Genomic DNA, 12,946 nt, shown 5'->3' with positions numbered 1-12,946 from the left:
ATGGCAAAAACGTCAGATACTGGTGTTGTGTTTGTAATGTTTTATGGAGATGAATAATAAAGACAGTGTACTCAGGCTTGGCAGATGGAAGCCAGGAGCATGGAACTGCATCAGTGTTCCCACTTGATGACAGGGCCTCATAACAGATCTATCATCTCCTGTCTTCCAGGGTGCATTGTCAGTCACAAGTATGGGAAAGCGGGTAAATGGGCTCCGTTAGGCACTCTGATATACAGCCTGGGTGTCTCCCTCTGTAATATTAATGACAGACTCCAAATGGTTTGATGCCGCAGGTCAGCATAGACTTGGAGTGAAGAGCAGGGACTCTGGACAAATGGTCTCTGGGTCTGGCTCTTCCAGCCGCTGTGATTCAGTCTTAGGACACTGGTCATCATGCTGGAGCCACAGACACAGCTCCCCGTGATGTGGACTCCAGCCCCAGAGTGCACAGCCACTGTGTGTCCCACTGTCTGCTCTCCCTGAACCACAGCAGGTGCAGGGGGTCCCATAACACCTGACAGAACCAGATCAGCTGGAAGTGCACACCCAACACTTTCCACTCAGTTATGACCTTGACTGCTCCTGTCCAGCGCATTTCCCTCCTGAGTTCAGGCAGGAGCCCCACAGGAGGGTCCCAGGACCTGGAGGATGAGGAAGTCCCTGTAGGCTTCCCAGGGGCCTGCAGAAACTCAGCCTGAGACACAGCTGAGCTGCAAGTACATTCCTGAGTGTGGTGACCAGAGACGCTCTCCATGAACCAAATTGTTCATTTAGGACTTCTTCATTTTACATCAAACTTTCTCTCCGTCAGTGAAGTAGGGAGGGACAGAATCAAAAAGTAGAATTCTTTCCTCAGAACTGTTACAGGAGAGGAAACCCCAAATCCCTGACCGGAAACCAGGGCTTCATCTCCCTCTGCGCCTCTGCATGACCAGAATCTGGGCTCAGTGCGTCTTGTGCGCCCCCCGGTGGAGCCGCGCGCCCCTGCAGGGAGGTTTGTGTCTGGGCTCAGCCTGAGGGCCCCTCACTGTGTCTCTGGCACAGAAGTAGGTGGCCCTGTCCGCGGCTGTCAGACCGGTCATTTTCAGAGACACCGTGTTCTGGTTGGTGTCTCTGGAGATGGTGCATCGGCTTTTCGCCCAGGGCGCGTAGTATGCGCTACCACCACTGCTAATGTATCCGATATATTCCAGCCCCTTCCCTGGAGCCTGGCGGACCCAGCTCATGCTGTTGCTACTGAGGGAGAATCCAGAGACTGTGCAGGTGAGTGTCAGGGTTTCCCCAGGCTTGATCAGGCCTCCCCCGGACTCCTCCACCGACTGACACTGGACACCTGCAAACACAGACAACATGGTCAGGACACTGTCACTCACACTCTCTGGGTCTCTCACTCACCTCCTCTCCCAGACTCAGTGCCCCACGTTCTCCATCATTACCTTTGAGCACAGCGACCAGGAGAACCCAACGCAGCCCAGTCTCCATGGTGAGAGTGTGTGTTCAGTGTGATCACTGAGTGGACACGTGGGAGTCTGGGGCTGGAGCTCCTGTGCCAGAGCTGCAGGGTGAGGGCTGGGCTGGTTTTCATGGGCAGAGAGAGGCCCTATTTGCATGTACTGCCCCTATATATCCAGCCCTGGGGTCAGACTCCTCAGACAGGACAGTGCCCAGGACAGATGTGGTGACCTGAGTGTGTAGAGTGATGGCTGTGATACTATTCAGTTCGTATGGATTTTTATGTTATTATTTTAAAAAGTTGAAGGCAAATAACTTGTTTCATTTTAATATGTGTACACCCTTAATATCCAGTGTTAGCAATGTCATGTCCCTCATTTATTTAAATAACCATTGTTTCCTTATCATCTGTATGAAAGACATTGGAAGAGTGATAGAGAGAGAAGGGGTGAGAGATACAGAAATGTAGAGATGGACAGAACAGGTGACGATGGGAGATTTCTGCCTTTGGGTTGACAGCCCCAGACATCCCACATGCCTATGACATCGAGGAGTTAGTCTTTCTGAACCCTGGAGCAAGAAACTGTGTCTGTACTTCCAACGTCAGGGGTAGGGGCTCATTCGCTTGCAGCGTCATCTACAGTTTCCCATGATGCATTATGAGGAAAAAGTGTGGGAAGCCATGAGGCTGGACTCAGTCCGTTCTCTGATGGAACACGGGTCTCCCTAGTGTGGACTTAGACAATTTTGTCTTAATGCCTGACACCCACTTTTAAACAGATGAGGAATGCAAGTGGATTTTTAAAGGTTAACTATGTTTTGTTTCCTTATTCATCCTTTTCCTTAGTTTAAAACTGTTCCTGAACACAGAACACTGTACATGGTAGTGGGGTTTGTGTGCTATTGGAATTGGGCATGGTAGAAATGGGCACAGATGAACACGGTGTCATGCACATTTCCACCTCCTTTCCATCACTCTGATGGGAGTCCTGGAGGCCTCAATTCTCATTATTCGTGGAACCTGGTGTGGGTTGTGGTGAACTGAGTCAGCCCACTGTGCTGTGGGCAGAATTATTCCCGCCTTTGGTGGTGCTTTGTGCCCTGGTGTCAGCCACCCTGTGTTCCCCCTCTTCCCTGTTCTGTAGCCATGACTCTGAGTTCAGGTCAAGCGCTGGGTAGACGTCACTGTGTCACAATTCACCCGCAGTCCTGGGTTCATGTAGTGCAGCTTTGTTCACAATAGTTCAGTCTAAAAAGAGCAAGTGTGCATAAAACAGTGAATGGATTCTTTCACATTTGGACACGGAATATTCTTCAGTATTAAGAAGGAGATTGTTCTGTCATTAGGAATCGTGGGTCAGGTGGAGCATAATGTGCTAACAAATAATCCCGCTACATGTGGACACACAGTATGTGACATTAGTTGTATATGTAGTCCACAAGCTTGAACTCACAGAGGTAGGCAGTGCAATGGTGATCACTGTCCACCATGACCCAAGGGTTTGTCCCCTTCCAGCCCTGTGGGAAACTGGAGCAAGTTCCAGGCTCCTGGCTTTAGGCTCAGCCATCCCCAGCCTTTGCAGCCATTCAGGAAGGAAACCTGTGGATGGAAGATTCCCTCTCCATCTGTTGGTCTCTTCCTCTCTTGCTATAACACTGTCTCTAAAATAAAATAGATACTTACAATAAATTGAAGATTAATTATACATATGATTAGGAGCCTATTTCCCAATGTTGAATGAACTCAAGCAACTGAATCAGAAGGGAAAAATCCTTTGTTTAAATGCAGTGACTGACAAGGTGGTGACGGGAGCAGCACTGGAGTTAGCCTGTCGGATTCCCACCTCCCACATCAGGATGCTTAGTGCTGTGTCCTAGCTTGGTTCCAGTTTCAGTTTCCTGTCTAAGCCCCTCTGGGAGGCCGTAGGTGAAGTTCCTAGTACTCCCACGTGGAGCCCTGGACGGAATTCCAAGCACCTGGCTGTTGCTTCACCAGCTGAAGCTTTTGTAGCCATCAGGGAAGTGACCAGGAGTTAGAAGATCACTGCCAGTCTCTCTGTGGTTTTGGGCAAATACATAAAGACAAATTCTTATGTAAAATGCTAAATTTTAAAATTTATATCCTTTCTATTAATTTTAAAAGAAGATAAAGGCAAACATATAAAATGTACAAATCTGGGACCATTATGTTGTCCATGTTAGAAGCACAATGAGACATCCCCTCCCTCCCGTTAGAATGACTATTATCAGACAAACCAGAGCTGACAGGTTTTATGGAGGTAGAGAGAGATGATAACCCTGGTACAAGTCTGTGTCAGGTTAATTAGTAAAACCGTGTGGAAAAGCATCAAGAAGTGAGAAACACAATTATTATGGGATCTACAAACAAAATTTGGGGTAGAAGGAATATGAAATCCGAGGGAGGTGTCCTTGGGACCTGAAGTCACTGTGGCAAATACCTCTGCAGTTCCAAATTCAATTAAAGCAGCGTTGTTCACAAGTGTTCACACATATAATCCAGTGAAGTTTTCATGGAAGAAGGAATCAATAATGGAAGAAAAGGGCAAGGAACTGAGGAGACGTTGGAGCAAGGTCAGAGTTTCAGTCCCACAAGCTCCACACATTGAGGGATCTGCTGTACAGCGTGGTGACAGCAGTTAAGAGATTATTGTGTCTACAGAATTCCAAAACAGGAGACAACTGATGTTCTACCGTGGAAACATGTACATTTTGTGATGAGCATGACAATAAGTCTGACTTCATAATTTATCTCAATATACATTTTTGTCAACACATATCAATGTACCTCATATGTCTATATTCAATTATTATCAAACTGAAATGAAAAGGAAATGGCCACAATGGCCAATTTCAGATTCATTTCTCTGAATACTGGTGTTGTGTTTGCCAATGTTTATGGAGATGATAAATGAAGGCAGTGTACTCAAGGCTTGGCAGCTGGAAGCCAGGAGCATGGAACTGCATCAGTGTTCCCACCTTGGTGACGGGGCCTCATAACAGATCTATCATCTCCTGCCTTCCAGGGTGTCTTATAGTTACAAGTATGGGAAAGTGTGTAAATGGGCTCCATCCAGCCCACTGATATGCAGTCTGGGAGTCTCCCTATCTAATACTGATGAAAGACTACAAGTGGATTGATGCCAGTCAGCATAGATAGGTACGGAACAGTAGGGACTCTGGACACATGGTCTCTGGGACTGGCTCTTCCTGCAGCTGTGATTCAGCCTCAGACACTGGTCATCATGCTGGAGCCACAGACACAGCTCCCCGTGATGTGGACTCCAGCCCCAGAGTGCACAGCCACTGTGTGTCCCACTTTCTGCTCTGCTAAACCACAGCAGGTGCAGGGGTCCCACGACACTGGAGCAGAACCAGATCAGCAGGAAGTGCACACCCAACACTTTCCATTCAGTTATGACCTTGACTGCTGATGTCCAGCGCATTTCCCTCCTGAGTTCAGGCAGGAGCCCCACAGGAGGGTCCCAGGACCTGGAGGATGAGGAAGTCCCTGTAGGCTTCCCAGGGGCCTGCAGAAGCTCAGCCTGAGACACAGCTGAGCTGCAGTACATTCCTGAGAGCTGTGACGCTCACACAGGGACCACAGACTGTTCCAGGATCAAGGGGGAAATGGAGATTGGATATAAAGTCTGTGGAAAGTGAATGCGGAACACTCACAGTTTAAAGTAAAATGTCAGTTCAGTTCAGCACAGATGCTAATATTGACATGAGAAGAGGGATGGCTTAAATAGTTCAGGATTAACAGATCAAAGAGCTGGCTAAGCTGACTCTAATTGAAAGGGAAAAGTCAAATTGTCCTAAAGTTGGCAGTGCCCTGAGTTTGGAAAAGACTCAAAAGGCTCCTTAGATTGTCCCATGATCTCTAATTTTGGTGAGCACTGTCATTGTTTATGCACCGAGTTTGTTATTAATGACTTCTTCCTGTCACACTAAACTTCTCTATGTCAGCGAAGTTGGCAGGGACAGAATCAAAAAGTAGAATTCTTTGCTCAAAAATGTTAAGGGGAGAAAATCCCAATTCTTTCACAGGAAACCAGGCCTTAATCTCCCTCTAAGCCTTTGCATGACCAGCATCTGCACTCAGTGCATCTTGCGCGCCCCCTGGCGGAGCCGCGCGCCCCTGCAGGGAGGTTTGTGTCTGGGCCCAGCCTGAGGGCCCCTCACTGTGTCTCTCGCACAGAAATAGGTGGTTGTGCCACGGCTGTCAGACTGGTCATTTGCAGATCCACCGTGTTCTGGGCGTTGTCGCTGGAGATGGTGAATCGGCCATTCACCCAGCTCGCGTACCATGTGATTCCACTAGTAGCATAAATGATTCTGATCCACTCCAGCCCCTTCCCTGGAGCCTGGCGGACCCAGATCATTTGGTAGCTACTAATGGTGAACCCAGAGGTTTTGCAGGAGAGTTGCAGGGATCCCCTAGGTGTGACCAGGCCTTCCCCGGACTCCTCCACCGACTGACACTGGACACCTGCAAACACAGACGTCCTGGTCAGGACACTGTCACTCACACTCTCTGGGTCTCTCACTCACCTCCTCTCCCAGACTCAGTGCCCCACGTTCTCCATCATTACCTTTGATCACAGCCACAAGGAGAACCCAGCGCAGCCCAATCTCCATGGTGAGCGTCTGTGTTCAGTGCGATCACTGAGTGGACACGTGGGAGTCCTGTGGCTGGAGCTCCTGTGCCAGAGCTGCAGGGTGAGGGCTGGGCTGGTTTTCATGGGCAGAGGGAGGCCCTATTTGCATGTGCTGCCCCTATATAGCCAGCCCTGGGATCAGACGCCTCAGACAGGACAGTGCCCAGAGCAGAGGAGATTGTCCTGCAGCAGTCTGTCACTGCATATATCTGCCCAGTGATAACTTGTGTGCTATGATTGCACTTTGAAGCTGTCTTAGTCCTTTCATGTGAATTTACCTACAACATGTATTCATGGGTTCCCTTAGCTCTTGGTCCATATCAACGTTACAGGAGAAATCATCAGTAGAGTTTGATGTGTCCCCAGGTGCAGTGTGGTAAGAGGAGACCCCAGAGCTAGATCTGTGCCCCTCACCACAGGACACAGCTGCTCCCCCCGTGCACCCTCAGCACTCACGGGGGCTTCCTGGGGAGGTCTGCAGAACTCCCTGCCAGCAGCAGAACATGGAGCACTTTTGCTGGGTTCTGTTTTGACAGAGAGATGCACAGGGGACCAGGTTTCACGCAGGTGCATCTTAGTGTGGTGTTCCACGTGCCGGTGTCTGTCTGTCTGCTCTTCACAGTTTCTCTGCTGGTCAGTTTTGCTTCCATGGGCAATGCTGTCGAGCTGTGATAGATACAGAGGGAGCCGCACATGTTTAAAGTGTGCCCGTGGTGAGTGCGACTCACCTGTGCCTCTCACTCCTCATCACACCTATGCCAAGAGCAAATATCACATCCACTGCTGCTGCCCACTGCCCCTGTGTCACCCAGCCCCTACCCACCTCCACCAGTCACATTAAAGCCTCTGCCCCTTTGGGCTCCTTCACAACAGATTCATCCAGTTCAGCCCTGAGCAACATGCAGGTATGCAGGGGGAAGAAGTTGATGGTCCTGAGTTTGCAGATTCTGTGGGGCCCAGGAGAAAGATTGGTTTTTAGTTTTTAACCAAAATATCTGATAATCTGATAAGAATAAAATGGAAAGTAAAACAGAGTAAGTATATGATAGTTTCCACAACTGTGAATCATTAGTCTTAATTATAATATTAAATTTCATGGAAATGAAGGAAATATTAATTAAAATTTGCACTGTTTAAGATGCGCACATCACCCAAGGAAGTTTTCTGAGTCTCGTATTATGGCTCTGGACCCAGTACCAGATTCCTGCTCATGTAGCCCCAGGAGCAGAAGTTTATGGGAGGATATTTGGGCCCTATCACTCTTGAGGATGAACCTGATTTTTGTCCTGACTGGAGTAGGCTGGGATGCAGACCTGGCACAGTGACATTTGGAAAAATGTAGTGAGTGGGAGCATCTCTCTCTCTTTGTCCTCTCTGACTCACGTGTGATTACTGATAGTTAAAACTTGAGTTACTGAAGAGTGTTTCTAAGGGTCGTATTCCCTCAATGCAGGCAGCAACCCTCATGGCCTTTTCCCCTTCCTAGAGCCCTCTCTCAATGGGATGGATCACTTGGTGGTGAAGTCCCTACGTGCATGATGGAAGGCTCTGTGTGGTCGAGTATGGAGGGTAAGTTCCACCTAACATGCAGCCTGCAGCTGCTCAGCTGGGAGAGACCACACACGCGTACCAAGCAGTGCTGGCTCTGTTCACGGCTCTGCAAGAAGAGCATCCTCAGCCTCAATACCCCAGATCCTGCTCCTCTGTGTCCACTGTGTGAGAAAGTGATTCACCTGCAGGAGGAAGCCATCCTGACCAATGTCCTGGTGGGATCCTGTAGAAAATGTTAGCGAGCAGAGGCCACCCCAGACACTGTGCCAGCACTGATCCCCCAAGACACAGAAGTCTGCACCTTCAGGGGATGGCTGCACCCCCAAGCTGAGGACTGGGGAGAAGAACCAGGGCATGTGGGGAAGTGACAGTCGGGGACAGGGTCCAGCAGCAGGAGGGAGAGGGCCTGGTGGACAGGGTGGGCTCTTCCTCTGCAGGAGGACAAGGACAGGTGGAAGGGCCACACAGCTGGAGCCCCAGTGCCTGTAGCAGAACACTGAGTCAGGTCTGATCAGGTCTCCTTGCACCTGGGACACTGACCACCGCTGAGTAAAGAAAGCACAGGTGCCTGGGGGACGTGGAATGGCATCGTCTCTGGGGAGTGCATCCAGTGATGACTCCACGCCATGAGTTATTCAACGTCAGGGCCTCATGGTGGAAGCTGAGGTCTCCAGTGCCCTAAACAGGAGCACATGGAATGCTGGGAGCAGCCTGTTGGGGGTGGATGTGGTTTGTCCTCACACCATCAGTGCTGAGCATGGCCCCAATGTAAGAGCACTGGCAGGGGGTGTACGGTTTGGATGTTTACATAAATAGATTGTTCACTTCTGGGGAATCTGCTATGGAGGAGATCACAGTAGATCTCCTGGGTTCCCAGCTTCAGCACAGAGCACAGTGCTACTAGAGTCAGCCCTGGTCTCGTCTGACGTCCTGTGTGGGGATGGGGTCCCTCCCATCCGTGTTCACAATATTAGGATGCCTGATGACTGCCGTGATGTTCACAATATTAGGATGCCTGAAGGCACAACATTCTCACTGTCTGATCCTGGACTTCCAGCATCTACAGCTGTGAGCTCAATAAACCTTTGTGCTCCGCACACCTCCCTATGGAGAACTGCATGATGGATTGGCATTGCCCTGATGGCTAGTGATCCGGAACTTTTTTCATGTGTCTGTTGGCCATTTGGACTTCCTCTTTTGAAAAATGTCTGAGTTCTTGGCCCATCTCTTAACTCAGTTGTTTTTGTTGTTTGGAATTTCTTAATCTCTTTGTAGATTCTGGTTATTAATCCATATCAGTTGCATAGCTTGCAAATATTTTGCACATTCTGTCAGATGCCTCTTCAATTTCCTGTGTGTTTCTTTTGCCACACAGAGACTTCTCAATTTGATATAATCCCATTTATTCATTTTGTCTTTGACTGCCTATGTCTCTGAGGTCTTTTCCAAGAATTCTTTTCCTGTGCCAGTGTCTTGCAGGGTTTCCTAAATGTTCTCTAATAACTGGATGGTGTAGGGTCATAGATTTAGATCTTTAATCCATCTTGTGTGGATTTTCGTGTGAGGTGGAAGATAGGAGTCTTGCTTCCTACTTCTGCAATACATAATAATTTGAAAAGTGAAAAGGAATTTGAAGATTACCTGTAAATTGGAATGACATAGTCATGAATTTGAAGAAATGATCTTGCTAAAATAGCCAAGCTACAATGTGATTTGCAGATTCAATGTATTTCCTGTGAAACAGCCTGATATTCCTCACAGGACCAGGAAGAAACTTCAAGAATTCTCATGAAAAAACACCGGGGTTCGTGATGGCTGAATGGTCTTGAGGAAAGCTAGCTAAGCAGGAGGCTTCATCACATCTGAGCTGAAATGAAGCCTGGTGCTGGGATAACATAGACACCCAGAGCCCTGGAAGAAAACAGAAACCTAGAAATAAAGGACCAGGTTCTGAGAATACGAGTTCTGAGAGTGCATGGTGACAAAAGCACAGGATGGGGATGGGTATGCTGTCCTTACCTGGGGTGGGGGACACTTGAATGCACCTAAAATAATTCAATTATGTGGTCATCTCACACCAGATGCAGAAACAGAGTGAACTTGGAGAATGCCTTAAAGACAAGAGCAGAGACAGTAAAGTTCTAGAAGAAAACACTGGAAGAAAGCAAGCTGACATTGGTTTGGGCTATGATAATCTCCAAAGTACAGGCAACCAAGCAAAAATAGGCAAAAGGTAATGGATCCAACCACAGAGCTTCTGCAGAATAAAGAGAGTGATTGAAGAACGAAAGACAACCACAGATGGGAGAAAGTATTTTCAGATCACACCCATGGGGGCCCACATTTTGGCCCCGCAGGTTAAGCTGTCATCCCTATGCATGCATCACTCAGCAGCATGGGTTCAGATCCTGCTTCCTGCACTTCAAATCCAGCTCCCTGCTAATGGACCAGGGAACTCTGTCAACGACGACTCAAGTGTGTGTCCCCTTCAAGCCTCGTGGGAAACTGGAGGAAGTTCCCGGCTCCTGGCTACAGTCTTGCCCTTCGCCAGCCTTTGCAGCCATTCAGGAAGGAAACCAGTGGATGGAAGATTCTCTCTCCCTCTGTTGGTCTCTTCCTCTCTTGCCATAACACTGCCTTCCAAATAAAATAAATAGATATTTAAAAGAAATGAACGATAATTGCACATATGATTAGAGACTAGATCCAAATGTGGAATGAACTCAAGGAACTGAATCACAGGAGAAGCAGTCAATGGTTTAAATGCAGTGACTGACAAGGTGGTGACAGGAGCAGCACTGGAGTTCGCCTGTGGGATCCCTGCTCCTGCATCAGGATGCTTAGGTTTATGTCCCAGTTTATGTCCTAATTTCAGATTCCTGCCAATGCGCACTCTGGGAGGCAGTACGAGGCAGTTGCTCCTTATGGCAGCAGTGGGATGACAGTAATAGTTGCTGTTTAACAGATCAACGACCCTGTCTCAGCTGTCCCTGGTTATACAGGGAAAACTGAAACTGTCCAAGGCTTCCAGTGCCCTGAGGGTGCTGTCCTGAGTCAGGTTGGAAGAGACTCAGTAGTGTCCTCAGTACTCCCACATCTCTGATCCTGGTGAGCACCGTTGCTGTCCATGAACCAAATTGTTCATTTGGGACCTCTTCATTTTGCATCAAACTTTCTCTCCGTCATTGAAGTTGGCAGGGACAGAATCAAAAAGTAGAAATCTTCCCTCAAAACTGTTGCAGGAGAGGAAACCCCAAATCCCTGACAGGAAACCAGGGCTTCATCTCCCTCTGCGCCTGTGCAGGACCAGAATCTGCGCTCAGTGCGTCTTGCGCGCCTCCTGGTGGAGCCGCGCGCCCCTGCAGGGAGGTTTATGTCTGGGCTCAGCTTGAGGGCCCCTCGCTGTGCCTCTTGCACAGATATAGGTTGCCATGTCCGCAGCTGTCAGACTGGTCATTTTCAGAGACACCGTGTTTAGGCTGGTGCTTCTGGAGATGGTGAATCGGCCATTCACCCAGCTCGCGTAGTATGTGTTACCACTACCAGCATAAATGACTCCGATCCATTCCAGCCCCTTCCCTGGAGCCTGGCGGACCCAGCTCATTGCATAGCTACTGAGGGAGAATCCAGAGACTGTGCAGGTGAGTGTCAGGGTTTCCCCAGGCTTGACCAGTCCTCCCCCGGACTCCTCCACCGACTGACACTGGACACCTGCAAACACAGACGACATGGTCAGAACACTGTCACTCACACTCTCTGTGTCTCTCACTCACGTCCTCTCCCAGACTCAGTGCCCCGCGTTCTCCATCATTACCTTTGAGCACAGCGACCAGGAGAACCAGCGCAGCCCAGTCTCCATGGTGAGCGTCTGTGTTCAGTGCGATCACTGAGTGGACACGTGGGAGTCCTGGGGCTGGAGCTCCTGTGCCAGAGCTGCAGGGTGAGGGCTGGGCTGGTTTTCATGGGCAGAGAGAGGCCCTATTTGCATGTGCTGCCCCTATGTAGCCAGCCCTGGGATCAGACGCCTCAGAAAGGACAGTGCCCAAGGCAGACGTGGGTGTCCTGGGTGTGTAGGGTGATGGCTATGATACAATTCAGATCATATGAATTTTCATGTTATCATTATTTTAAAAAGTTGAAGGCCAATACCTTGTTTCATCTTAATTCAGATCGTACCCTTAATATCCAGTGTTAGCAATGTCATGTCCCTCATTTATTTAAATAACCATTGATTCCTTATCATCTGTATGAAAGACATTGGAAGAGTGATAGAGAGAGAAGGGGTGAGAGATACAGAAATGTAGAGATGGACAGAACAGGTGACGATGGGAGATTTCTGCCTTTGGGTTGACAGCCCCAGACATCCCACATGCCTATGACATCGAGGAGTTAGTCTTTCTGAACCCTGGAGCAAGAAACTGTGTCTGTAATTCCAATGTCATCGTAGGGGCTCATTTGCTTGTAGCGTCATCTACAGTTTCCCATGATGCATTATGAGGAAAAAGTGTGGGAAGCCGTGAGGCTGGACTCAGTCAGTTCTCTGATGAGAATATGGGTGTTCCTAGTGGGACTTAGCCAATTATGTCCTAATGACTGTCCACCACTTTTAAACAGATGAAGAACTGTAAGTGGATTTTTAAGGGTTAACTATGTTTTGTTTCCTTATTCATCCATTGCCTTAGTTTAAAACTGTTCCTGAACACTGTACATGGTAGTGGGGTTTGTGTGCTATTGGAATCTCTGTGTCTAGAAATGGGCACAGATGAACACGGTGTCATTCACATTTCCACCTCCTTTCCATCACTCTGTTGGGAGTCCTGGAGGCCTCAATTCTCATTATTCGTGGAACCTGGTGTGGGTTGTGGTGAACTGAGTCAGCCCACTGTGCTGTGGGCAGAATTATTCCCGCCTCTGAGTGGTGCTTTGTGCCCTGGTGTCAGCCACCCTGTGTTCCCCCTCTTCCCTGTTCTGTAGCCATGACTCTGAGTTCAGGTCAAGCGCTGGGTAGACGTCACTGTGTCACAATTCACCCGCAGTCCTGGGTTCATGTAATGCAGCTTTGTTCACAATAGTTCAGTCTAAAAAGAGCAAGTGTGCATAAAACAGTGAATGGATTCTTTCACATTTGGACACGGAATATTCTTCAGTATTAAGAAGGAGGTTGTTCTGTCATTAGGAATCGTGGGTCAGGTGGAGCATAATGTGCTAACAAATAATCCCGCTACATGTGGACACACAGTATGTGACATTAGTTGTATATGTAG

General features: G+C 48.6%; 2 pseudogenes and 1 gene segment (V, D, J or C); all 3 read right to left on the bottom strand.

Moving 5' to 3' along the window:
• Positions 1-944: 944 nt before the first annotated feature.
• On the bottom strand, positions 945-1,482 carry LOC133751700 (Ig heavy chain V-A2 region P-MU-3-like). The segment is given in 2 exon segments: positions 945-1,333; positions 1,437-1,482. Coding segments are annotated over 2 exon segments (435 nt in total).
• A 3,578-nt stretch (positions 1,483-5,060) lies between these two features.
• LOC133751699 (immunoglobulin heavy variable 3-21-like) lies at positions 5,061-6,111 on the bottom strand (annotated as a pseudogene).
• A 4,890-nt stretch (positions 6,112-11,001) lies between these two features.
• Positions 11,002-11,541, bottom strand: LOC133751698 (Ig heavy chain V-A2 region P-MU-3-like; annotated as a pseudogene).
• Between the last annotated feature and the right edge of the window lie 1,405 nt (positions 11,542-12,946).

Source organism: Lepus europaeus, chromosome 22 (genome assembly GCF_033115175.1).
Source record: "Lepus europaeus isolate LE1 chromosome 22, mLepTim1.pri, whole genome shotgun sequence".
In the NCBI taxonomy this organism is placed as follows: Eukaryota; Metazoa; Chordata; class Mammalia; order Lagomorpha; family Leporidae; genus Lepus; species Lepus europaeus.
The sequence above is the reverse complement of the archived record's forward strand: the minus strand, read 5'-3'. Positions and strand labels throughout refer to the sequence as shown.